Source organism: Giraffa tippelskirchi, chromosome 2 (genome assembly GCF_054371585.1).
Source record: "Giraffa tippelskirchi isolate mGirTip1 chromosome 2, T2T-mGirTip1v1.2.pri, whole genome shotgun sequence".
Classification (NCBI taxonomy): Eukaryota; Metazoa; Chordata; class Mammalia; order Artiodactyla; family Giraffidae; genus Giraffa; species Giraffa tippelskirchi.
Window position 1 is genome coordinate 206,860,975 of NC_137276.1, and position 27,456 is coordinate 206,888,430.

Below are 27,456 nucleotides of genomic sequence, written 5' to 3' on the forward strand. Positions count from 1 at the left end.
TTTTAGATTGATTTCTCTATGTCTATGCATTCTTGCCTTATAATACTGTCAAATGAGTTTACAAATTTCTTTTACAACAGCCTCTTGGACCAACACTGTGAATACAAGGCAGTATGAGATCTGCAGAGCACAAACAATATTTTGATTTTTATCATTATTTTTTCTTAATATGGTCTCTTACTAGTAATTAAGCTTGCTATAAGATAAATGGCCTCTATTAGATTGCTAGGGTTGCCATCACAAAATACCATAGTGCCTGTGACTAAAAGCAGAAATTTATTTTCTCAGAGTTCTGGAAGCTAAAAGCCTAAGATAAAGGTGTTGGCGGTTTGAGTTTCTTCTTCCTTGAGAACTGTGACCACCTTCTGATTGTGTTCTCATATGGTCTTCCTTCTGTGCACAGGCATCTTTGGTGTCTATGTGTCTAAACCTCCTCTTCTTATAAGACCACCAGTTAGAACAGGTTAGGACCCACCCTAACTGCTATATTTTAATTTATCCCTTTAAAGACTCAATCTCCCAACACAGTCATAATCTGAGGTACTAGGAATTAGTGGAAATTAGAGCTTCAATACGGAGAAGGCAATGGCACCCCACTCCAGTACTCTTGCCTGGAAAATCCCATGGACGGAGGAGCCTGGTAGGCTACAGTCCATGGGGTCGCTAAGAGTCGGACGACTGAGCGACTTCACTTTCACTTTTCCCTTTCATGCACTGGAGAAGTAAATGGCAACCCACTCCAGTATTCTTGCCTGGAGAATCCCAGGGACGGCGGAGCCTGGTGGGCTGCCGTCTATGGGGTCGCACAGAGTCGGACACGACTGAAGCAACTTAGCAGCAGCAGCAGCAGCAGCAGAGCTTCAATATGTGAATTAGGGGGCCACTATTTAGTTCATAACACAGACCAAGTATGTTAAGGTATGAGTAGTTTTCGGTGGTTGTCTGTATACCCTCCCCACGAAATCTCTTCATTCTCTGTTGAAATCTGTAGAAATAGGAGCTTCCCTGGTGACTCACTGTGAAGAATATGCCAGCAATGCAGGAGACCCAGGTTTGATCCCTGGGTCAGAAAGATTCCCGTGGAGGAGGAAATGGCAACCAACTCCAGTAATTCTTGCCTGGAGAATTTATGGACAGAGGAGTCTAGTGGGCTACAGTCCATGGGGTTGCAAAAAGTCAGACACTACTGAGCAACTAACTCATATAAATAAAGTGATCATGAAAATGCCAGTGGCTCCTCTATTTTTCTTGGGGTTATGAAAATCAGTTTCAATTGACTAGTTTCTTCCTATACATTTAAATAGAAAGGTTTGCTTGTTTTAGTAAAGCTGTGTCATGAGAGCAGTACATTGGTTTCCTACTCCTGGAATTACTTAATCAACTTTTATTGCAATTACCATTAATTTCTTATTCTAAACCTTCCTAGTAAATTAAAAAAACATAGACTCTTCAGATTTTTAGAAGGAAAAATAACATGGGAACAGGAAAGATTATGTCAGTTATTCTTAGGAAAGATAATGTCATCTCCTAAGAAGCCAGAATATTCTCCTCTTTCATGACATATAAAAAAGTGGGAGAAAGTGAAGTAAGATTCAAACAGCAAGATTATTCAACTTAACTGGGGCCAAAATCAACATGGTCTGGTAAGAAGTTTCACAAAGGGAAGTGATTTCAGAATTTATTTCATCAATTCATACCTACTTGAATTAAATAACTAGGTCAAAGAAAAAACAGAAACTTCATGACCACTCAGTGGCTTCACATAATTAATTAGTTTATATTTTAATTAATTAAATAATATATTAAAATATGGACATGTACAAGGAAGTATAACATGCCAGCCAGTCAATAGTATTTCATCAAATACTGACAATGTTTTATAGCTATGTTTTATACAAAGAAGGGAGCTAGGTACATTGAATTCAATAACACTACTAAATATTGTTTCATCTATACTGAAAAGTTACATATAAGTCCTTCAAAAAGTTAAGTCACCATATGACTAATCAATTCCACTCTTAGATACACACCCAAGAGAATCCCCAAATGAAACCATAGGTCACACAAAAACTTGCAAGAATATTCATAGCAGTATTTTTCATAATAGACAAAAAGTGGAAACCCAAATTCCCATCAATGTATGAGTGAATGGAAAAATGTGATATATTCACACAATAGAATATTATTCAACAATATAAGGAAATAAAGTACTGATTTATCCTACAACCAAGATGATCATTGAACACATTATACTAAGGAAAAGAAGCTAGTAAAAAAAGACCATATACTGTGTGATTTCATTTACATGACATGCACAGAGCAGGCAAACATATAAAGACAGATAGTGGATCAGTGTTTGCTTAGGGATACTGCAGAAGGGATCCAGGAGTATGAGAAGTGGCTGCTAATGGGTATAGAGTTTCCTTTAGAAGTGACAAAACTGTTCAAATTAGATTGTGGTATTGGTTGCCCAACCCAGTGAATACACAAAAAAACATTAAATTGTATATTTTAAATGGGCAAATAATATGTGAACTGGCAGTAGAGCATGAGATGGATAGAATCACTGACTCAATGGACATGAATTTGAGCAAACTTGGGGAGACAGTGAAGGACAAGGAAGCCTAGCATGCTGCAGTCCATGGGGTCGCAAAGAGTCAAACATGAGTTAGTGACTGAACAACAACATATCTCAATAAAATATTATTTTTTAAAAAAGTTCTCCATGGCTCAGTCTTTTTCTCAATTTATTTCATGTGTTTTTGGAGCATAGAGGTATTTTGCCTGGATAACATTCATTTACAGCTAAAAGTAAAGAAAAGAAAAAGGAAAAAAAAATACACATTTACTAGGAAATATCAATGAAACAATTCACACTGTGTTCATTTTTAATGCCACCTGTGATCTCTGTTACTAAAGTCAGTCTACTTCTATAACCTTACTTTCTTGTACAGATAAAACATCAATTTAGTTTTGGGGTTAAAGCAAACAGGATCATTATGTTTGTAGAGTGTTCCATAGCTCTGCTCTTCTAGCAATATGTGACTTATAAATAATGCAAGACCTTTTCCTTCTCTAAATGACTTTCTTGAGGCATGAGTCTTCATACATGGAAACAAAAAATGGAAAAGAAAGAAAAGAAAAAAATGAAAGAAGAGAAATAAATCACCCCACAGTCATGGAATTCCATCTATTTCTAGCTCCCCAATTGAATTATGAACCACATCTGTTCCCTTTTGTAGTTGCATCAAAAGCCAACTGTCAAACATTTAGCTATTTTTTTTAATTTTATCAAAGTAAAGGTAAATTGTAGCTAATCTGAAAAGTTCTTATGTTTTAGTTTTGCTTTATAAGTAAGGGGGAAAAAAAAGATCGGTTTCTAAGTGACCCCTGACCTTTGAACCACAACCTTCTTGCCACTAAAGCATTCAGCACCTCATTTAATCTCCCCTCTCTGCACTGGCTCAGTGCAAAGAAAAGGAAACGGAAAAAATAATCTGGGGACTTCATCAATTTTTCATGAATTTTCATTTAGGCCAGAACCCCGTCTTACCCTGGTCGATAGATCAAGCTGCTGTCATATATTTACCACCTGGGGCTACAGCTGCCATCTCTAGGGGCTGCCACTGACTCAGGCTGCATCAGAGTCAGCCTCAATCTGTGTGAGGACCAGCGTGCTCCTTCTGTTCTAAACACAGGGAGCATCGGAGTTCCAACTGAAACTCTATCTGAACCAGTTATCCCTCAGCTCTCTTGGTGGTCCCATCGGAAAACTATGTATTAAATTCTTCAGTGCCAAGTGACTTGGTTGTAGACCCTGCAATTCTGTTTTCTAAATATGTAAAAATCACTTTTTTTTTCTTGGCTAAAAGCCTTCTTTGAGTTCAAGTGATTTAACAAGTACTTTCTGGCTTGCTCTTTTTTTCCAAAGCAAGAAGGGAAAAAAACAAATATGAGCAAAGTAATTCAAATCTCCACTGCAATGATAAGTTCTAAATAGCTTTTTCCTGCATTATATTGTTCCCTTTCATAAACCGAACTATGTATTTAAGAAAAAACAAGAGAGAATAAATACAGTATGATAAAAAAAAAATAGGCTAACTTCCATACAATCAGTTAAGACAGATGGTTATCAATAAAACTGCACACTTCATATGACAACAGGAAGCAAGACTTGAAATTTGAAATGAAAATCAAGATGAAGCAGAATCAAAAATTTCAGATTTTTTATCAACAATTATTTCACAATAAAATTTATAAGTTTGTTTGCTACTTATCCATATATTCTTGAGTACCTTATATATACCTAAATCAATTCTCAACTGATTTTGACCCTCTCCCCAGCTCCCGCCCCATCAGGAGGACATTTGACAGAACCTGGAGATAGATTTCGTTGTCATGACTTGAGTTGTTGTTGTTTAGTCGCTAGGTTGTGTCTTAACTCTTTTGCAATGACTGTAGCCTGCCAGGCTCCCCTGTCCATGGGATTTCCCAGGAAAGAATACTAGAGTGGGTCACCAGTTCCTTTTCCAGGGGAACTTGCCAGGGATTGAATTCATGTCCCCTGCATTGACAGGTGGATTCTTTACCACTGAGAACCAGGGAAGCCCACAACTTGAGTTGCAGGGGTCCTACTGGCAACTCCTCAGTCAAGACCAGAGATGCTGCTACACATTCTATGATGCACAGCAGAGCCCCTACAACAGAGAATTACCCCATCACAAATGGTAATAGTGGAGAAGTTGGAATGCCCTGCTGTGGTTCCTTCATACCCAATTCAGAGCTGAATTCCTGAAAGAACAGGCACTTGTCATGTGCCACTCCAACTTCACCACCTACTCGTTCTTCAGCTGCTGTACTTTCTTTCCATCCCTGGAGCCCACAGATACTTTGAATTAGAACACCCTGTAGCATTTGCGTTGTCAAATACTTCTCTATCTTAAAATTATTTGCTTATTTTTTTGGTCACTCCATTCCTTATATTCTATCACCTCAATACCTTCTCTGAGCCTCCTGCACTAGAATCCTTTCCTTTGCCTGCCATTAAATGTTAGGGTTCCAAACAACGGAAGTGATCTCAGGTCCTATCAACCACTCCCTACAAAGAGCTTGCCTGAGCATTCACATCTACGCCTATCTATTCCCATGGCTTCAACTTCCATCTGGGAAAGACCTCTCAATTCCAGGAGCTCTTTTCTTAATGGAACATGACATATTTTTACCTTGCTATTATTTCACTGGTATGTCAAACAATGCAACCACACTGACTGCACTCTCCTATTCCCACTAGAGTTATTTCTCCTGTATCTGCCATCCCTTTGTATGGTAGGTATCATAATACACCTAGTCACTCCACCAAAAACATCTGAGAATTATCTTTATCTCCCAAAACAACCACAAAGTGACATAGTTTGTAGATATGACTCAAACTATTTCCTTCTTTCAACCCTCACTGTTTCATACAATTTAAAATCTAACATATACTTTTCTCTGAATGATTTTATAGCTTCTAACTCTACTCTGACTTCAATCTTCATCACTTTAACCTAATCTTCAATTTTCTTTCTAACATTCTCCTTTTACATAGCAAAAAGTCTAGATTTTATGATTTACCACATGACTATCTAACTTATGCTGTCCACCAACCTCATATCAAGCTACCTTCAGTTCTCCAAACACATAGTGTTTTAAGGCTTCCATTCTTTCCTTTAACAGACTTATAAATAGATGTGCCATAATTGAGCAATTATGTTGTATCCTAAAATATGAAGGTCAGACATTTATATGACCCATGGTGGTTCCTATCATTTTATAAAAATATACCTTGGTTATCAATAGTACTGACAAATCACAATGCTTTGACCTAGATTTCCATATTAACACATTTTATGAAACACACGAGGAAAGGAAGAATACTGATGAGCTAATGTGAAAAGGATGAGCAGCATATAAATGGATATTATTTGATCTCGTGTTGCCTCAAATGACATGAACTGTTGACAGGGCATTAGAAGAAAGAATTTCATTCACCAGCTGAATCCAATTTAGAACCCGTCTTGTTTTCCTCTCTAAGTCAGAAGCATTTTTTAGCATGCCTCAAAGCTTACTGATTTAAAAAATAAAGAAAAATGCTACTTCCACATTACATGAAAAAAAAAACATCATGGTTTAAAATTTTCCTTCTCAAACAGTTTGACTCATTATTAATGATGCAACTAGGAAAGAGAGGAATCCTTTCAGTTAAATAAAAGTGCAAGGTACATGTGTGTTAGAAGTAATTTTAAGAGAGATAAGGCGCAGAAAATAAAACAAGTTTATAGCTGTCCAACAAAAAAGTGACTGGCTGATTTAGATAAAATTTAATATTAAGAAGAAAGTTAGTTAAGGATTAAACATATAGTTATTTGCTATAACTATAGCAAATAATAAATAAATAAATAAAACAGCTAACATTCTAACAGGATATTTGCTTAAAATAAATAAGCAAATAGCCTGTTAGCTTATTTACAACACAGGGATTATAGCCCGTATTTTATAACAACTATAAGTGAAATTTAACCTTTAAAAATTGTAAATCACTATGTTGCACACCTGAAACGGCTATAATATTGCAAATCAACTATACTTCAATTTAAAAAGTAAAAAACATTATTTGCTATTGAGTAGATAAAAGAAAACTTTTAATTAAAACTTTATTTTTTTACATAAAATGAGCCAGATTTCATTTGACTGTTTTTTCAAATATGGCATAATTCTCTAAAACTGAAAATTAGAACAAACATGTCCTGATCCTGAATTCCCCATTAACCTAGGGTGTGAGTCTTGGTCACTCAACCATCAGGGGTTTCATTCTATTTATAAAAGGAAAAAAATAATGCCTGTTACATTTATTATAAAGGGATCCTGTGGGGAAAAAAGTCAATAGAATTGACATTGAAATATTTTGATATGTTTGAAATGTTCCAGAAATAAGATAATTCAAAACAAAAATAGGCAGTTAGGAGTATTTGCTTTCTTGAGGTTTGGGGTATATATATTATATCTCACTAAACTGCATTTAAACTAACTGCTTTTAAAAGAAAGCTATAAAAATGAAATTACTTAGCTTGTTGTTGTTGTTTTAGTAGCTAAGTTGTGTCCGACTTTTTTGCAATGGCCTATAACCCACCAGGAGATTTCACAGGCAAGAATACTGGAGTGGGTTACAATTTCCTTCTGGGAAAGGATCCGATCGAGGGATCTGACCTGATCTGGTCCAAAATGGCATTGCTAGCAAAAGTTCTAATGCTTATATCTCAAAGTACAAGTACTTCACAGAATAAATTAGGGTTTTAGAATTCCTGTAGTGTTTTCCTATTGGACTTACACATTTCAAGCATGGAGCAGGTTCCAGATTTCCTAGTACAAACCATAAATCTAAATACTGGATGCTTAAGAGGAAAAACTTTCATTGAGACAGCTGAATAAGAAATCGTATGATTTTGTTTACTAAAAGATGCTTTCATATATAAAGATAATGATATATTGTTGAGTATTTCAATACACATTTATACAAGTTCTATAATCATGTGATAGCATATAACCTGTGAGTATAGTCTCAGTTAATTGTAGACATGAGCCCGTGAAATATTATATCCAGAACCCCCATTCCAGCTATGTAAAAAAAAAAAAAAAAGACTCATGCATTCTGAAATATTTCAGTTATCTTATCTATGAACATGTATTGGTACATGCAAAAAGTTGAAAGCACAACATTTTTTAAAACTCAATTACTGCCATCTTATTCACAAATAATTCTTGATAAACTATTTATTCAAAATAGAGAATCCAAAATTATATGATGCTGTTTTAATTGTGACACCAAATCCTCACTTATAAACCAAAAAACAAATCTAATGTATTTTGAAATTTGTTCTGGAAAACCATTCAAAAAATAAAGGTATGGAGTCAATGGTCAAACAGATGCAAAGTCTTGATATATTGATTTACTAGTGCTATTTGGGCTACATAATTAATAAATAAATATAATCTTAAGTGTCAAAGGCAGGATAAATCATTAGCTATTACTGATTATAAAATCTAAGCAAGATCTTCCTGTATATGAACATTTTGACTATAAACAGAAATCACTTCTCTTCTCTAATGCATTTTTTATAAAAAAAATATAATTGCTTTTGTTGGTATATTTCCTCCTACATGCCTTGGGTAATGATCTCTGAATTTACTCTGGAAGCAAAAGAGTTAATATAACCTAAAGAGTATATTTGTTTTAAAGCTGCCCAATAAAAATTAGATATAAGAAATAATATGTATAAACATATTAAAATAGGTACATGAAAATAGAACAGAAATAGGTACAATAATGAATTTATGCCTCATATTTGATGCCATGTTACACAAAAATTCTTTAACACTGCCAATTGTAATACTTGATTATATCTCTCATTAAAAATTTAAATTTAAAATATGATCAGCATCACTGCCACCTTGCTTTAATATAATAATATAATACTCACACTCTTTCAATATATTGGGATGGCCAAAAATTTGTTCAGGTTTCTGTATGCTATAATGGAAAAATCCAAACAAACTTTTGGCCAGCTCAATAAATAATTCTATTGCAACACCTTGGCTATACATTATTTTGATGAGCTTTCTCTGGAGAAGGTACAGTAAAATTAGGCAAAGTGTTGACTTCTATTCTTTAGGTATTAAGCATCCATGGGAACAAATCAAAGCTTACTATAAATAAATCAAAGTGCATGCCATTTATGAGATTCATTAAGTTTACTTACATGCCACTTCCAGAGATGCATTTCGACTCACTGCTTCACCAAGATAGTTCCTTGCAACACACACATAGCTTCCTTCATCAGGTTTACTTCTGCGCCCATGCACAATGCGCAGGAAGAATAAGGATCCGCTGGGCAGAAGCATCCTATGGGACCGGGGATCATCCTTGTCAGTCTCCACCCGCTCACCATCCTTGTACCACTCAATGGTGGGCGTTGGCCGGCCCTCGGCCTTACAGTTCAAAGTAGTGGGTTCTCCCTTAGAGACAATGACATCGGAAGGGTGCTCCACGATCCTCGGGGGAAAGTCTTCCTGGCGAAGACGAGATCCTACAAAACGTGATAAAACGAAGACAAGCTTTAATATTTCCTTATCTATATATTTTGTTTCACTTGGGTTCACATTGATGAAATTATCCAATCATTCAAAATACGCTTATTACCATTTTATTTATGTTTCAGTCTTTTTTTCTTTATGCATCTCATAAATCACCCCAAGTTCCTTGTGGAACAAGACAATATAACAATAAATTAATACTTTAATTCTAATGAGTTAGGTTTAACATGTTCCATGAGTCATTCCAAACAAAAGTAAAGACAGCATGAAATTTTCTTTTGGAACCAGTGAAATGGAAAGGATGCTAAGATGAGTCAGGTTAATTTCCTGTCCTCAAAGGGCTTACTATTTACTGAAGGAGAAAGTCAAGTGGGCAAGTACCTAGAATACACACATAGAAACCATTTATCTCGCTGGCATTGTGCTATCAGAGCCAACACAATAAAAGACCAGAACATTATATACAAACATAACTAACTGCATTCAACAGATGAGGAACAAGTTTAATGACATAAACTGCCCACAACTGTGGAAGAAGTAAGCAGTAGAGGCAGGATTTGACCCTAGGTATCTCTGACTGAGGAACTCAAGTTAAATTACTATGCTGAAATAAGTGTTGCATGGCAGTCCAAGAAATGCATTATAGGAAAAGATCTGGAAAAGTAATTTCAAATTTAACTAGACCATAGTAAGAGGTTTCCCCCCCAAAAAGGTAGCATTCAAATTGGGTTGTAAAGACAACCCACAGGATGGGAGAAAATATGTACAAATGAAGCAACTGACAAGGGATTAATCTCCCCAATATAGAAACAGTTCATGTACCTCAATATCAAAAAACAATTTTGACCCTATGGACTGTAGCCTGCCAGGCTCCTCCATCCATGGGGTTTTCCAGGCAAGAAAACTGGAGTGGGTTGCCATTTCCTTCTCCAGAAAAATGGGCAGGAGCCCTATATAGACATTTTTCCAAAGAAGATAAACAGATGGCCAATAAATACATGAAAAGCTGTTCAACATCACTAATTACTAGAGAAATGCAAATCAAAATTACAATGAGATATCACCTCACATCAATCAGAATGGCCATCATCAAAATATCTACAAACAATAAATGCTGAAGTGGGTGTGGAGAAAAGGGAAATCTCTTACAGAGATGGTGGGAATGTAAACTGATATAGCCACTATGGAGAAGTGTGAAAGTTCCTCCAAAACTAAAAGCAGAACCAGTATGACCCAGCAATCCCATGCCTAGACATATACCCAGAGAAAACATTAATTTAAAAATATACATGTACCTCAATGTTCATTCCAACACTATGTACATGGAAGCAACCTAAATGTCCATCAGCAGAGGAATGGATAAAGAAGATATGGCACATATATACAAAAGAATATTACTCAGTCACAAAAAAGAATGAAACTATGTCACTGGCAGAGAAGTGGATGGACCTAAAGACTGTCATACAGAGTGAAGCAAGTCAGAAAGAGAAAAACAAATATCATATATTAACATATATATGTGGAATCTAGAAAAATGGTACAGATGATCTTATTTGAAAAGCAGAAAGAGAGACAAAGATGTACAAAACAAACGCATGAATACCAAGAGGGAAAGGGCGGGGTTGAATTGGGAGATTGGAATTGACATCAATACACTACTATTAACAGATTACTAACAAGAACCTACTGTATAGCATAGGGAACTCTAATCTGTGTTCTGTGGTGACTTAAATAGAAAGGAAATCCAAAAAAGAGGGGATATATGTATATGTATACATGACTCACTTTGCTGTATTGCAGAAACTGACATACCAATGTAAAGCAACTATATACTCCAATAAAAATAAATACCAAAAATAAAAAATAAATTGGGTTGTGAAGAATGAAAATAGTATGTCAACAGAAGGAGAAAGACATTCATACTGAAGAAACAGCAAGAGCAAAAGGACAGAGAAATGACAGTACATGCATGATACATTTCATAATCAGAGAGGAAGTTAACATGGAAGGTGAGGGTGAAAGGCGGTCATATGGCCAAAGACAACAGGGCTTAAAATAACATGATATGGAATGTGATTTTATTCTATATGGCTCACTGATTTCGAGGAGGCAGTGACATGACCAACTGTGTATTAGAAAGATTCTTTAATTAGGGAGGCAAAAAGACAGGTGAGGGTTACCTCAATATTCCAAAGAACAATAAAAAAGAACCCGACATTTAGAAACAACACTTACTGTAGAAAAAAGGAGGAAAATATAAGGTACATCATAAAATAAACACTTGACAGAATTTGGTATTCCATATGGTAAGAAAGAGTGACAGGTACCAATATCCTTCCTTTGACTACAGTGAAAGCGAGGCCATTAAAAGTTAGAAGAAATAGGAAGAGAAGGACCTGTTTGGTATTTTAAGATGAAAATTTTGCATAATGTATTGTTTTGAATATTTTAATTTATAAAGCGTCAAAAGTCATTATTTGTGGAAAGTTTCCACCAGCTGCTGCACCACCAGCTGATGCAAATAATTCTAAAGGAAAGGCTAAGAGAAATCTGTCTGGAGATGTAATTATAATCTAGATATGAGCTTTTAAAAGTTATCTCTTACAATTTTCAAACCAATCACCTAATATTAGCAATTTCTTCTCAATAAACAAAAGTAATATTTACTCATCAATGTTATTCCAGTTTACTTTCAACATTAATTTGAAATTTGTATTTTAATTTAATAAAGGGAATTTAATTTGGTAGTGAACAAACCTTTCCTTTTCTGAGGAGGATTAACTTTTAAAGGTTGCTGATTACCACTTTTTTATCTCATCAGATTCTACAAGGAACTTACATAGTACAAGATCTAGGTATTTAAAGCAAGAGTAATTTACAGTGCACAGGACAAATTTTTTTTTTTAAAAAAAGGAACAACAGAGACTCAAAGCATTTAAAAACGGACAGGGAATCACATCCCGAATCACAATAATAAAGAAGGTTATATATTGTCTAAGTACTAAGACCCTAACGGCTTGCCAGATGGTGCTAGTGGTAAAGAACCAGCCTGCCAATTGCAAGAGAACTAAGAGATGCAGGTTCGATCCCTGGGTTAGGAAAATCCTCTGGAGGAGGGCATGGCAATCCACTCTAGTATTCTTGCCTGGAGAATCCCATGGACAGAGGAGTCTGAAAGTCTACTGCAAAGTGTCAGACATGACTGAAGCGACTTAGCAGCAGGGTAGGAAACAGGGACGAGAGGTGAAGGGGGACTGGAGAATCTTTGGGGAGTGATGAAAATATTCTAAAACTGATAATGGTGATGGTTGGAAAAGTCCATGAAAATAATAAAAACTATTATATTGTATGCTTTAAATGAGTAAAGTATGTATGGATAGTATCTCAATAAAGTAGTTTTTAAAAAGTCATACATAGAGACACTGTGAGAAAATTTAATACAAGGCATTGTAACAATTCAGGTTCACTCTGACCAACAGTTGGGTTATTTTCCTCATTTACAGTTTTACTTTTTTAATGTAATCACCAGGCCAGCAATGACCAATAGGGCATAAAATAAAAGCAAAAGGTCTTAAAAGTCAGACAGGTGATCAATAGACATTTAAGCAGGTAGATAGATAGACAGAATTGGAAATATGCAAAAACATTGCTGTGGTTTAGTCACTCAGTTGAGACCTGATTCTTTTGCGACCCCGTGGACTGTAGCCCCCCAGGCTCCTCTGTCCATGGGATTTCCCAGGCAAGAATATTGTGGGTTGCATTTCCTTCTCCAGGAGATCTTCCCAACCCAAGGATCTAAACCTGCATTTCCTGCATTGTCAGACTGTTTACCACTGAGCAACCAGGGAAGCCCATGTAAAAACAGTTTCAATGTAAATTTTAAGATGTTATTAAAAGTGAGGGAATTAACTTTGAATTCTCTTAAATTCAGACATTACACAACTATAGAAGTGACCTGTAAGATGAATAAGCCTTAGATAGGTCTGTGAATTCTTTTGAAATTGTGCATAAAAACGGGTATTTTTTTGTGGGCAGGAGGGAGAGGTGGCTAGTGGGACAACAGCATTCACTAAATTTTCAGAGAGGTCTGAGGCTTTAAAATTATGAAGAATCACTAAAGTACTATGACCAAAACAACCCCATTATTTGTTTAAAATACGAAAACAAAAATAGCGGAGTTGTCAGCTAGTCACTGGGAATTAAAAGCTGAACAGTAGAGGGGGCTCTTCATTACATGAAATGCTATTAGCCTCTAAAGCTTTGATATCCAAGGGCATTTCAGAAACACAGGATCCCCAGCCTAACCCCAGACCCAGAGCATCAGAATCTACGTTTTAACAAGTAAAGCACTTCTCTAAACAGTTTTAATATGGTCTTGAGCTAAGGATGATTAATATGTTTTACCTGTTGCTTAAAAAAAAAAAAAAAAAGAAGAGGAGGAACAAAGAAAAAAGAAGCAGAAGGTAAAGGAAGAGACCATATACTGGCTACAAAAAAAAAAAAAGAAGAGGAGGAACAAAGAAAAAAGAAGCAGAAGGTAAAGGAAGAGACCATATACTGGCTACAAAGCTTGAAATATTGCGATCTGATTCTTTGCAGAAAAAGCTTACCAATCCCGCTCTAGAGCACCTGTTTCCTAATTTCCAATAATAACTCTAGTTTATTTTTTACACAGGAACATAGAACTGTTTTCTCCAGATTTCACTTGAAAAAAAAAAAAAAGACTTCAACAGAGGAAAAAAACACTTTGCTCATGTCATGGGAAATATTCAGGATCTCTATTGGTCAGACAAACTAAGCACTGTATCAGAATCATTATCTGCAATTCTAACTTTGTTTGCAGTTAACAGCAAGTCTGAACATCATTTTAGATCTCAGTTATGAATTGTGCAATAAAATAGTCAAGTTTTAATTTGTATTCAAATGTTCTTAACTATTATAAAGACACAGAAAATGAGTCACAGGGCACTATAGGTGAATGTCCAAATGTTTATTTTTACCATATAAGCAAGCAAGCTATACAATAGTAAAGTGACTTGTCCATAACTGAATAGCTGGTAGAGGCAGAGTTAGAACTCCAGGCCTTTCATCTAAAATGTATTAGGCTTTTGAAAATGCTGAAGTTTAAGTGAAGCACACACATGACAAAGTGACTAATTGTGAAACCCCTTCTAAAACTTATTTTAATAAAATGAGTCAAATAAATGACTCTAGTGGCAATATAAGGACTTCCCAGGTGGTGCAGTGGTAAAGAATCCGCCTGCCAATGCAGAAAATGTGGGTTCAATCCCTGGGTTGGGAAGATCCCCTGGAGAAGGAAATGGCACCCCCTTCCAGTGTTCTTGCCTGGGAAATCCCACAGAGAGAGGAGCCTGGTGGGCTGCAGTCTACGGGGTTGCAAAGAGTCCAACACAACTGAGCGACTGAGCCTGAGCACAGTGGCAATATAGCCAGAGAACATCTTGTTTTTTCAAAGCGTGATTCTCAGACTATTGGCATCAAAATCACCTGGGATATCTCTTTAAAATGGAGATTCTTGGTCTCTACAGTGAGCAGAATGCACCAGGAGCTACAAGTGGAAGGGTCCGAGAAGCTGCAGTTATAGCACACCTACTAGGAGAAGTGCATGCACTTAGACCTAGCTAGATGCAAGTACTCCACAGAAATATCAAATTAGTAAGCTGAACGAACATACATCTTTGAATAATCTTCTAAGCAGTCAAATTTACATAATGGATTATTTCTGCTTCTCAGAGACTCTCAAACAATGATTTTGCAATGATTTTAGTAAAATATTTAGCAAAAAAAAAAAAAAGTTTATTAGCACTTTAAACTTTGAAGAATTAGAGGTGAAGTAAAAAATCATTAATTCATGAATATATTTAAAATTAATTTTATTTAGTCAAAAACCACTCATTTGCAGTGAGTGCTATAGAACTATGTCTTCAGAAGTGATTTCAATTATATAATAAAATAGAGGAGGACAACGCACTTAGAACACTTTGGATTCCATTTCTTGTATTTGAAAGTAAACTGCTTCTGCCTCCTTATTCAATTGGAATATAATATTTCTTGGCTCTAAGCTTTACTCTTCATTCATATACTCAATAGCTCTATCTATTCAAGCAACACTTTTCAAACTTCTCTGAACTTTCCCTCCAATAAAATTTCTGCGCAGTGGCTATTTTTCTTAAAAACATATATTATAATGTGTGGCAGCTGTGCCTCAGATGGTAAAGAATTCTCCTGCAATGCAGGAGAGCCGGGTTTGATCCATTGGTTGAGAAGATCCCCTGGAGAAGGAAATGGCTACCCACTCCAGTATCCTTGCCTGGAGAATCACACGGACAGAACAGCTTGGTGGGCTAGAGTCCATAGGGACTCAAGGAGTCAGACACGACTGAGTGACTAACATTTTTACTTGCATAAAAGTATGTTTTAACAAACTATTTTAAAAAAAAAATAGTAAAATAAGGTGACAAGATTTTTCTATGATTACTCTAGTTCTGCATGTGACCAGAGATACTTCCTAAAGGTATCCCCCCACCAGTTTGAGAGGTACATAGTACAACAAGAAAAAGTGAAGCTTGGATGACCCATTACAAAAAAGAGGTGGTGTGGTAGGATTAAAGGAATGGATTATTGACCAGCAAATATTTATGCCTCACTTTTACCAGATACAAATCAAATGACCAACGTCTCACAATTTGGTTTAGATGATAAAAAGAAATCACACATACAGATTTAGTAAGCATCCAGTGTATCTTACATTTCTCTTCTGTAAACTAGTACAGATATTCTTTCCAAAACATGTCCCTTAAAATGAATCACATTGACAAGTATCTCTTTTCTGAGGTCGCTCTTATGTTAATTTTTTCCGCATGGTAAATTTTAGCTAGACCAGGCTGATCACTTTACACTAGATTTCAAAAGGATTAAAGCTGTTACTGGTTTCCATTTTACCAAAATAAACCCCATTCAAAATTTTCTCCACAGAAAGAAACATATCTCAGTACCATTACTAATGCTATCCACATTGATCAGTGAGCTAATCAAGTCTGTACTTAGAACTTTACTGTCCTTGAATTTTTCTTGATGATAAAGTTCCAGTATACTTCCCCTGTAAGAGAGGGGAAATACAAAAGGGATATAAAAAACTCTTTTTCCTATGATGTGATAAGATGTGGTGAGAAAGCTTATGTTTGGAAAACACAAAGACTTTTTTATCCATTTGAACCTTATTAAGACTTTCTCAGGAGATGATCTAATTTGGCAATGAACTAAAGACATAAAATTCTTGTTTCTTCTGGAAGCACAGCAATGTTAAAAAAAAAAAAAGGTTAAACTAGAAAAGATATCAACATTAAATTGAGACCGATAAATACTACTTATTACAAAAATTCTAAATGGCTTTTAATGTCATAAAACTAAAGGGCCAAGGGTATGAAAGGGAATTGACAAAGACTGGAGACAATTTAATCTCAAATTTAGCAGCCTTAACCCTGAAAGTTTCAGTTGTACAGTATGGTATCTAGTATCATCCCCACATACCCAGTCTTCCAGGTTCAACTAGGTGAAACACTGAGCTACCAGAGACCCTCTTGTCCAAAACCCCATTCTACAGTTGAGAAGGAGGGAAAAAATACAGAAACAACAATTGAAGTTTCTTTCCCCAAACCTGAGACTAGAATACTTTGCCTCAGCTCTGAGTCCACGCTTTGTATTTCTTCTCTATCACTCCTCCTTCTTCCCATATTTTGGATAAGTCTAAAATAGAAAGTCTACAATGAAATATCACCCCATACTAGTGAGAATGGCCACCATCAAAAAATCTACAAACAAGAACTGCTGGAGAGGATGTGGACAAAAGGGAACCCTCTTGCACTGTTGGAGGAGATGTAAACTGATACAGCCGCTATGGAGAACAGTATGGAGATTCCTTAAAAACTAGAAATAAAACTACCATATGACCCATCCATCCCACTACTGACCATAAGCCTTGTGAAAACCATAACTCAAAAAGACACACATACCCCAATGTTCACTGCAGCACTATTTACAACAGCCAGGACATGGAAGCAACCTAAATGTCCATAGACATATAAATGGATAAAGAAGATATGATACATATAAACAATGGAATATTACTCAGCCATAAAAAAGAATGAATTTGAGTCAGTGGATGAACCTGGAGCCCGTTACACAGAGTGAAGTAAGTCAGAAAGAGAAAAAAAAATACTGCGTATTAACACATATACATGGAATCTAGAAAAATGGTACCAGTGATCCTATTTGCAGGGCAGAAATAGACAAAGACAGAGAGAACAGACTTGTGGCCACAGCAGGGGAAAGAGAGGATGGGACAAATGGAGAGAGTAGCATTGAATATATACATTACCGTATGTAAAACAAATAGCTAGTGGAAGTTGCTGTAGAACACAAGGGGCTCAATCCAGTGCTCCGTGACAACCTAGAGAGGTGGGGTGGGGAGGGTGGCAGGGAGGTTCAAGAGGGAGGGGCTATATGTATACTCGAGGCTGATTCATGCTATCGTATGGCAGGAACCCACACAACATTGTAAAGCAATTATCCTCCAATTAAAAATAAATTTTAAAAAATAGAAAAAGGTATAAAAGTCTAAAATAAAAAGTCTCAGCATTTCCCTGATGGTCCAGTGGCTAAGATTCCATGCTCCCAATGCAGAGGGTCTGGGTTCCATACCTGGTCAGGGAACTAGATCCCGCATTTCACAACTAAAGATTCCATATGCCACAACTAAAACCCAGCATGGCCAAATAAATAAATAAATATTTTTTAATAAATAAAATAAAGTCTTAAGTACTAGATTTCTGTTATTGGGTTTTTTTAATTTGTTTTAGTTTGCTTCACTTTTTTTTTTTCCTTGCCATTGTGTCATTAGGGATGTGACCTTAAGCAAGTTACCTAAATTTCCTTATGGTACCATTTCTTCACCCCAAAACTGAGGCAACTAGAAGAGCAAATTGTGACAAGTTCATTGTTTTATAACATGATTACATTCTTTATGGCTGTCACATCATAATGGACATACCCATAAGAAAAGATAATAGGTAGCAATTTAAATTTACTACCATAGAGCACATTTTTAAAGATATACACTATAGATTAACGTTCACACTTTTAATATAAGTAGAGATTGGAAAGGTTTGCCCGTCATAGGTGTTATGTCCACTATCAAAAAGCAATGGGTGTCAAAATACTTTCTTAGAGCACCCTCCAAAGGTTATCAATAATTTAAAAGCTTACATTTAAAAAGCAGTTCATGTAACATCTGGCATTTCCTCTTAAATTTCTGTTAAATTTATTTACATTGCCAATAAATACACAGTGCTATAAATCATTTAAACCAAAGACCAACTGGCAAAGCATAGATACTTATCTTACAAGTAAATTGCCCATCAATTATTTAAAATATAAACTTAGTCAAAGATATTTAAAATTTCCTAAAAATAAATAAATAAATACAAATAAAATTTCCTTCCTTATTCAGTGTGAATATTTGCTACTTCAGCATACGGTAATTAAGGCTAACTTCATAAAATGTTTTCTCTGAATTTCACAACTGTATTTCAGGTTTTTCTGTATTCTTAGAAGAGATTACTGAAAATATTCAAAGTGGGACATGTATCCCCTCTTCTTTACCACCTCATGCTATTCAGTGTCTTATTTACAAAGGTTTTAATTTCTTATTGTAATATTTCATTTTCTGGCTGCCTACATCCAGTGCACTGAGCCGCTGACCTCTTGTGAGCAGGTGGGCCCAAATGACCAAAAACCAGAGGGAAGGCAGGACTAGTTTGGCTAAATTAGAAACAAGAGCAGAAAGCAATCAAAAGCAGAGGTTAAATACATGAGAATACCTTTATAAAACTGAAGAGAAATTTTGAAACCACAAGTCTCTAAGTTTCCAGTAAGCTTATATAGTAATGATTTCCTCCTGAGAAATAATAAAAAAAAAAATAATTTCCTACTTTATAAATTCATTTTCCAACAATTCAGTGAGGAGACAACGTATTAACCTGGACATTCATCCAAAACTATTTCAAATCAATTTGTTACGTCTTCCCATGGTTGAAGGCATTCTTTAAAGAGTGATTTGCCATCAAATCAGAGGTTTCCATGGGTTATGCAGATTTGCCTTATAGTGATAAAAACAATATGTCAGGAAGATATCTTTGAAATTTAGCTTCTTACTGTCATATTTATAATATTTTCATGTGGTTTAAAGTTGCATTTGGCTTTACAAAAGATGATGCAATGAAACAATCTCCAACCTCACTGAACTGTTTAAAAATGTTTAATTTTCTAGAGACCATCGGTATTTATTTGGTGGAGAACATGAATGGGTTTCCAGAGAAAGGCATTCTACTTACATAAACTCCTAATAGACTAGTAACATTCTGGCCTTCTATTCTATTTCCTAAGCACTTCTGAAAATTTGGTAGCAGGAGCATTCATCTTAGCAAATGCAGAGCCAAAGGTCCCAGTGTCACTCTCACAAATACCATTCCTACCAGCACTGATATTTTTACACCTGTGCAAAGCTTTGTTAAATATTTAGTTTCTGATAAATTTGCCTAAAACTCGACATAGTTTCCTCATATCTGAACTATTTTATTTTAAAGTTAAATTGATGTTCAATAACCATAGTTACAATTGTAAAGTTCATTTACTTGATAGTTTACTAAGGATTTTTTAAACAGATTAGAGAATGTTAATACAATCCAGAAATTTTCTTTAAAGAATAATGCTAAATCATTACCCCCAAAATTACAACTGTCGTAATACATAATGTCATATATATTAGCTGTATCATCTCAAAATCATATACACAATGACTGATTTTAGACTTGTTCACTTCTAATTGCCATCTGACTACCGAAGAAGTTGGCCTAATATATGAATCTCATTGCACTACACCATTATCTTTTTAAAATATGGTTCTTAAAACATGGATTGCCTTATGTGGAATAGAAGTAAAATATGGAATGGAGGATGACACCTCAGATATTGGGGGCAAAATTTTGTTTACATGTATGTATGTGTTTAAGAAATAATAAAGCATAACTTCTACAATTAATATAGATTCTCTATCTTTAAAAGGAGTCTAACTTGCAATTGCTCTTATCCAAAGGCAAAATAGGAGTATAAAACCAGGCAAGTCTCTTACCCTCTGCACACCTTGGTTTCCCTATCTATGAAACACTGCAGTACTGACCTAATTTTGTTATGATCACTACGTGAGATTTTTCAGTGTGCTAAGCACATGGTAAGCACTCAGTGAATGTTCACTAATATTAATGTTACTACAGTGTATACTTGTTTTATTATATAATGTCTATCACTATACTCACAGGAATCTGTGACCACACAAAGCCAAAGACTACCATGTACAAGACAGATGCAAGAGTAAGTCATTTTTCATGCAATAGTAAGTCATTCAAAAAACAGCTTCTGCTTATCTCTCTATTATGACTTTTATACTACTGCCTGTTATTACCCACAAGTCAAAGTGAAGTGACGTCACTCAGTTGTATCTGACTCTTTGCAACCCCATGGACTACACAATCCATGAAATTCTCCAGGCCAGACTACTGGAGTGGGTAGCCTTTCCCTTCTCCAGGGGATCTTCCCAACCCAGTGATTGAACTGGGGTCTCCTGCATTGCAGGCAGATTCTTTACCAATTGAGCTATCAGGGAAGTGAAATGCAGAGTAATTTGTAAACAATGCAAGGTCAAAGTTCAATCAAACCAAAGGTCATGCTGAATAATATACCTTACCTATATTTCCCTGAAGCCTACATGTTTTCAACAACTCTGCACCTTAGATTTGTCACATACTCTATCAAGCTCCAAAGATGAAAATATTTGGTGCTCAATCAACATTTTATATAAATGTATGACTGTATCACTTTAGCCATTATATCAGTGGAGCTATAGGTAGCTAGATTTTGATAGAAAAACTCCGTAACAACTAAAGACTGCTTCTACTGTGTTTCATGACAAATTGGATGAGGGGGACTTTAGTACAGGCATCACTGTCTAGGCATGCTGAAGAAATTACCTGTAAATTATATTCATTGGAATGTAATCAAATATCAATATTTAACAATTCTTTGTGTCTATTTTATTGAAATAGGTTATACCAATACTGATACCTTTTCTATATGTTAATCTTGAAACCATTACATGATTATTACATGGGAAGAATCTATCTTTTGGCTACTTTTCCATTATAAATTTAATAAGAAATAAGCACTATCAAAAGAATGTTTTGAGGAAACAATACACGATTTAAATTAAATGACAAACAGAAGTATTACCAGAACACTATCTTGAAATTAACTTTTGCCTAGTTTAAGGGCTTCCCTGGTGGCTTAAATAGTAAAGAATCTGCCTGCAATGTGGGAGACCTGGGTTCAATCCCTAGGTTGGGAAGATCCCCTGGAGAAGGGAACTGCTATCCACTCCAGTATTCTGGCCCCGAGAATTCCATGGACTGTAAAGTCCATGGGGTTGCAAAGCACTGCCGAGTCCAACACAACTGAGCGACTTTCACACACACACTTAGTTTAAGGCAGTGATGATAACAAAACCACCTTCTCCTTTTTAAAGCAATATATTTCTTCCTTGAAGTCTCTAGATTACAGTTTTCCTGACATTGTGTATCTTTAAAATAAGGGCAAGGTCTCTTGCAATTAAAAAGGAAAAAAAAAGTCAAAGATTAAAGATTGTTTCTTGCATAGTGAGAACAGCCATATTGTATTTAGTTTTTCTTACTGCCACACAATGTCATGTTGGAATTTTTTTTTTTTTCCTGAAGCCAATACCTTGAAGAGTAAAAGAGGTTTGTAAAGGTATCTGAATATAACTTATACTCATTGCTTTGTCTCTGATGCTCAAGCTCAGAGTGAATGAGCTTTCACAGTTTACCAAACTGAATGGAAGTGACAGCATCACATTTCTTTGGAGGTATTTGCAAAAGAGGCATCTAAATACACTTCTGACGTGTTTACTCCACTAAAAACACCCTGGACAAGATTCTGATCCAGAATAGGTTGAAAAAGAGGCCACGCTTATTCAGTTGCATATAGCTCTTAGGCTTGGAATTAAATCTGTTTTCAAATCATTAGCATACTCTCAAAAAATTTCAAAGTTGGTATTTTGTCCCTCACTTTATGCGCAGCATTAAAGTAACAAAAAACAAATGTAAACCTAAATTAGTCCCTCTTTAAGAAAAAAAGTTTGATTTAGTAAATCATAATGGTTTGATATGACTTCTCTTTGTAAGGCATACAATTGGTTAAATTTAGACTGAAAACGAGAGGAGTTTTAGCCTAGCTGATAAAGAATATGAGTTACCTTAATTGTGAGGATACTTTTCATTTAGGAATCTACTTTCTCTTAATTTTTGTCTATTTATGTTATCTGTTGATGCCTTTTAAAAAGTGAGTTATTTAATAAAACTCTATATTTCCTTTCAAGGGATATCTTGTTTCAGAGCCAAATGATCACCAGATAACATCATTGCTGCAACAGAAATACTGAGTGTGGTTTGCATTTAAAAGAGTTTGTATGCATAGAGAAAAACTAGCTTGTTTTCTGCTGAATGGAGAAAAGCAGCAAATGGGAGTGCTGTAGATGTTTTAAAATGATCCTTTTCTACTTGAATTATGTTCCACAAAAATACATCAGAGACTCAGTTGCTGGGATCTCTCAAAAAATGTCTGCAGTTCCTTGAAAACTTATGAAAAATATTATTTTCCACTCAGTTCATTTACTTTGAAGCCTTATCAGATGAGAGATCAAATGAAACCTATCATCCCCAGGTTTTCCCAGGTTATTACCATGAGGACATGGAATTAACCTCCATCCAGCCACTCTCAAAATGCAATGCTTTCTTGTCACAAGGTAAAAGGAGTGGAACACAAAGAATTATTCTGGATTATGTGGAAGGGAAAGAAAATGCTGACAGGCAGAGGAATAAGAAAGTATAGAGTTATAGTAATTGTGAAAGACAAGAATAACAATAGTTTAGATAACTTGGTTATTTTTTAATGTAGGAAGTTGGTTTTATAGTCAAGTACTCAATACATCACACTCTGACAAGTTGGATTTATAAACAACAAGCAACTGAAAATCGGGAAGAAAATGAAAGGTGTGTGAATTTTGAAAAGAGTATGATGATGTTTGCTTAATATTCAATGTAGGTATGCTACTGTCAAAAGAGGCAATAATAAACATATTGGAGTCCTTTGTGTAAGAGATGGACAAACTGCTGCTGACATTTAAAAAAAAAAAAGAACGCTGTTACCGATTACTTTTGTTATAAATGTCTATCGGTACAGAGAAAAACAATCTTTGACTTATATGTAAACAATCACACTAGAAATCTGAAGTGAGTCAAATCATTTCTGTCTCAATCATTAAGGCCTCCTAAGGTGCTGTAGCGCTCAGCCTTCTTTACAGTCCAACTCTCCCATTCTTTCATGTGAGATGCTTTGATACAGACTGATGCTTTTAAATTGTGGTGCTGGAGAAGACTCCTGAGAATCCCTTGGACAGCAAGGAGAATATACCAGTCAATCCTAAAGGAAAACAACCCTGAATATTCATTGGAAGGACTGGTGCTGAAATTGAGGCTCCAATACTTTGGCCACCTGATGCGAAGAGCAACTCATTGGAAAAGACCCTGATGCTGGGAAAGATTGAAGGCGGGAGGAGAAGGGGATGACAGAAGATGAGATGGTTGGATGGCATCACTGACTCAATGGACATGAGTCTGAGCAAACTCCAGGAGATAGTGAAAGACAGGGGAGCCTGGCCTGTGCAGTCCATGGGGTAGCAGAGTGAGATATGACTCAGCGGCTGAATAACAATAAAGGTGCTGCAGACCTGGCTCTTGTCTCCAGTGGTCTCTATGGGGAACTCATTCCCTCTCATAGCCTCAGGTTTCTATGACGACAAGAACCAAATCTCTAGTGTAGCACCTCCAGGTAAGGAAAGCTCTAGGCTTGGTTCAGGGGCCTGCTTTAATGCTCATTCATAACCTCAAACTCTGCAGCTCTCAAACTGGACCCTTAGCCTGTCTCCTATCACATACCTCATCCCTTTCTCCTCCACCACATAACCCTATCTTTTTTCAGGTCCCCAATACTAAAAATCTTAGTTTCAAGGTTTAACCCCTCAATTTCTTCCATGGCCACTTAGGCACAGATTCCTGTGAATCCCTCCTTCTTTTCTCTCACTTTATATCTGCTGCTCACCTCTGTCCCTCTCTAGACTCAATTTCACACCACTAGTATTGCAAACGCCTTATAATTTCTCAGTTCCAAGCATTTTCCTATGCTTCTCCCTCATCACTCTATACCTAGGAAAATATATTTGGATTTCAGAGAGCTAGATATAACTTTCTTTTACACAAACAAAGAAGTAGGTTAGCCAAGTAAATTTTCTCAGACTTTCACAGATTGCTCTAAATTCTTCTCATTCCCTTGGCCACTAGAAATCCATTTATTCAGCCAGCTGAATTACAAATTGCACTTTCCTAAGTCCAACTTATGCAGACAGGATTAAGCAAATTGCCTTGTGAGTTTTATGATGAAGCACAAAATTCTGAACCATCATGGCAAAGCTGGGCATTTATTTGGACACCATTTACGCATGCTACTGCAGTGTCTTTGCAACACTGATTTAGAGTCAGAGGTGCCAGAACATACTTACTGAATTAAAACTTGGCTGTGTCTCTCCATTTTCTGAGTTCACTGCAAATTTGAAAAAAATATATTGACTGCAGGGGAAAAAGTGAGGTGCAAAACTCTTACTTATCGAGGTAGCTTATACCTGATAAAAGCATCTAAACTGCCCACACTGAAATCAGCCCTATGGGACATCTTCCTCATATGAATCCTGAAATGATGATGTAGGCACTGATAAGCTGATTTTTTTTTTTTTCTATTTTGCTCATGAGTACCTTTAAATATAAAATAATGAAATACCACCTAGTGACTAAGGGCCTTAATTTAATTTCTAAGCATTCCTTGTGAGATAATTAGCAAAAACTAAGAAAAAAAAAAAAGAGTATAGTAGCTTCAATGTAGTTAATAGGCCTTCATCAACCTCAGTATTTATATGTCTACTACGTGGAATTTGAACTCAAATGCATAGAAACAATGAAACACAATTCACAGTGAAAATACACCCACTGTGTAAAGTCTATCAACAATTAGGAAATAAGGAGGTTGTATATCTGTTGTCATTAGATTACAACCACGCGATTTCTGTAATTATCCTCACTGGGCTCAACAAGGTATTAAACACCCAATGATCAGTTAGGGAAACAAAGGCATGAATAAGAACACCATGTCTGACTTTGCTAGGCTCAATGAGCACCGCCTTGATGTACTGACGGTGCTTAATAAGACAACCGCCACCAATTAGACAATTTATAATTAGGTTGAAAACTGAAGTGTCAAAACCAGAACAAGGGACTGACCCCTGGATACTAAATTATTTTTAGGTGGCATTTAATCACTCTTATAACAAAAGATAGATTTGGGGGGTTGCTCTTTACTACAATGAGAAACTCTGCTTCACATTGTACATCTTGCCAGCTGATATGCTAGCTTTTTTTCACTCCTCAAAATTTTGCTGGAATCTAGCTTGATACACTCTTTCATATAATTAAACTGTCTCGATGGATATATTATACAATTAGAAAAATGGGCCACAAACAGTATTTACACATAGGACCTAAGCAGATAGTGCTAAGACTCTGGATTTAGACAGACCTCATGTTTAGTTTTAGCTCCTAGAGAGCAGATTATTTCTTAGTAAAAAATAGGAGCATCACCTTATTAGGCAATATTTATAGTGACTAAGAAAGCTATCTTAGTATTGGCATCCAGTAAGGACTGAGGCGAAGTCCCAGGTCAGCCTGAGTGAGGAGTGGCCAGGCTGATATATTAATATATCATATGAATAGGAAATACATAGGAGATATATATCATGCGTGCATGCGTGCATGCTCAGTCACTTCAGTCATATTCAACACTTTGTGACCCTATGGACTGTAAGCCTGCCAGGCTCCTCTGCCCATTGGGTTCTCCAGGCAAGAATACTGGAGTGGGTTGCCATGCCCTCCTCCAGGGGATCTTCCTGACCCAAGGATTGAACCTCGGTCTTCTGCATTGCAGGTATATTCCTAATCACTGAGCCACTGGGGAAGCCCATATATACCATATATATATATATATATGATATTTCTATAACATACACACACATATCCATGTATATATCTTATTCCTACACTAAGAACACTGTCTGAAGATCACTGCACACAGAATTTTCTTCAAAATGTCAAAAATTTCAAATATTTACCACACTTTTGCATAAGCCACTGCCTTCCCCCCTGTAAAAATAGAAATTCTTCATGTTTGTGCACTGGCAGACAGCCCACATTTGCCCGTACTATGATTATTTCTGAATGACTTGGCACAACCTTTAATGATAGGCTGCTTGCATCACAGGATTTGATGTTCCATTTTTGCCCTTCTCATTGCTTTAGTCTCTAGAAGTTGTATTTGCCTGATTATTATGAATACACAGGGGCATTTCTGCATGGCTGTCCTTAAAGTCCACACCCTTGGGCTGCCTGAGAGGTGAGATCACCTTCAGATCTCCACTGGCTCTGTTCCCTTGGACAGGATCCAAGTCTGAACTGCCTTATGCTGAGTTTCATTGCTACGGCCAATGGTGTAATAATGAGGTTCCCATGTCAGTACACCTTGGATTTGACAGAGTCATACTTCCAATATAAGCAAAGGCATTTAAAATGATGTGTTTCTTTTAATTTCATTTCATTCAGCTTTTTTCTTTTGATTAGGCTCAAATACGATGCACCAAAATGTACAACAATGTCAATAACTTGAAATTTCCCATAAACTAGCACATAGACATCACACACACACGTACACACAAAAACACACATATATGGGTAATAAACACAATCACAGAATTATGGGAACAAGATTTTTCTGATTCTTCCTTTCAAGAAGGAATCTGCCACTCAACATTAACGCCAAATATTTGAGTCATTTAAAAAAAAAAACTCCAATGAATATCTTATAAAAACCAAATATAAAATATATATAATTTTATTATCAAATTAATATAGTCACTCATTTTTAGTGGAGCCATGCCTAGCCATTAACGCAGAACTTCAAATAACTATGTTTTATGAAGAGAGATATATGAGCAAAGATTTTCAAGCTTACTGCACTCCTGCC

The 27,456-nt window shown here is 36.0% G+C and overlaps 1 protein-coding gene across 2 annotated transcripts in view; it reads right to left on the reverse strand.

The window, feature by feature from the left end:
• ROBO2 (roundabout guidance receptor 2) overlaps positions 1-27,456 on the reverse strand; it is a 642,112-nt gene that overhangs the window by 569,614 nt on the left and 45,042 nt on the right. For both annotated transcript variants that reach the window (XM_081552579.1, XM_081552570.1), the window contains exon 2: positions 8,796-9,122. In XM_081552579.1, coding sequence (XP_081408705.1) covers positions 8,796-9,122 — 327 coding nt within the window. The remainder of the gene's footprint in view (positions 1-8,795; positions 9,123-27,456) is intronic.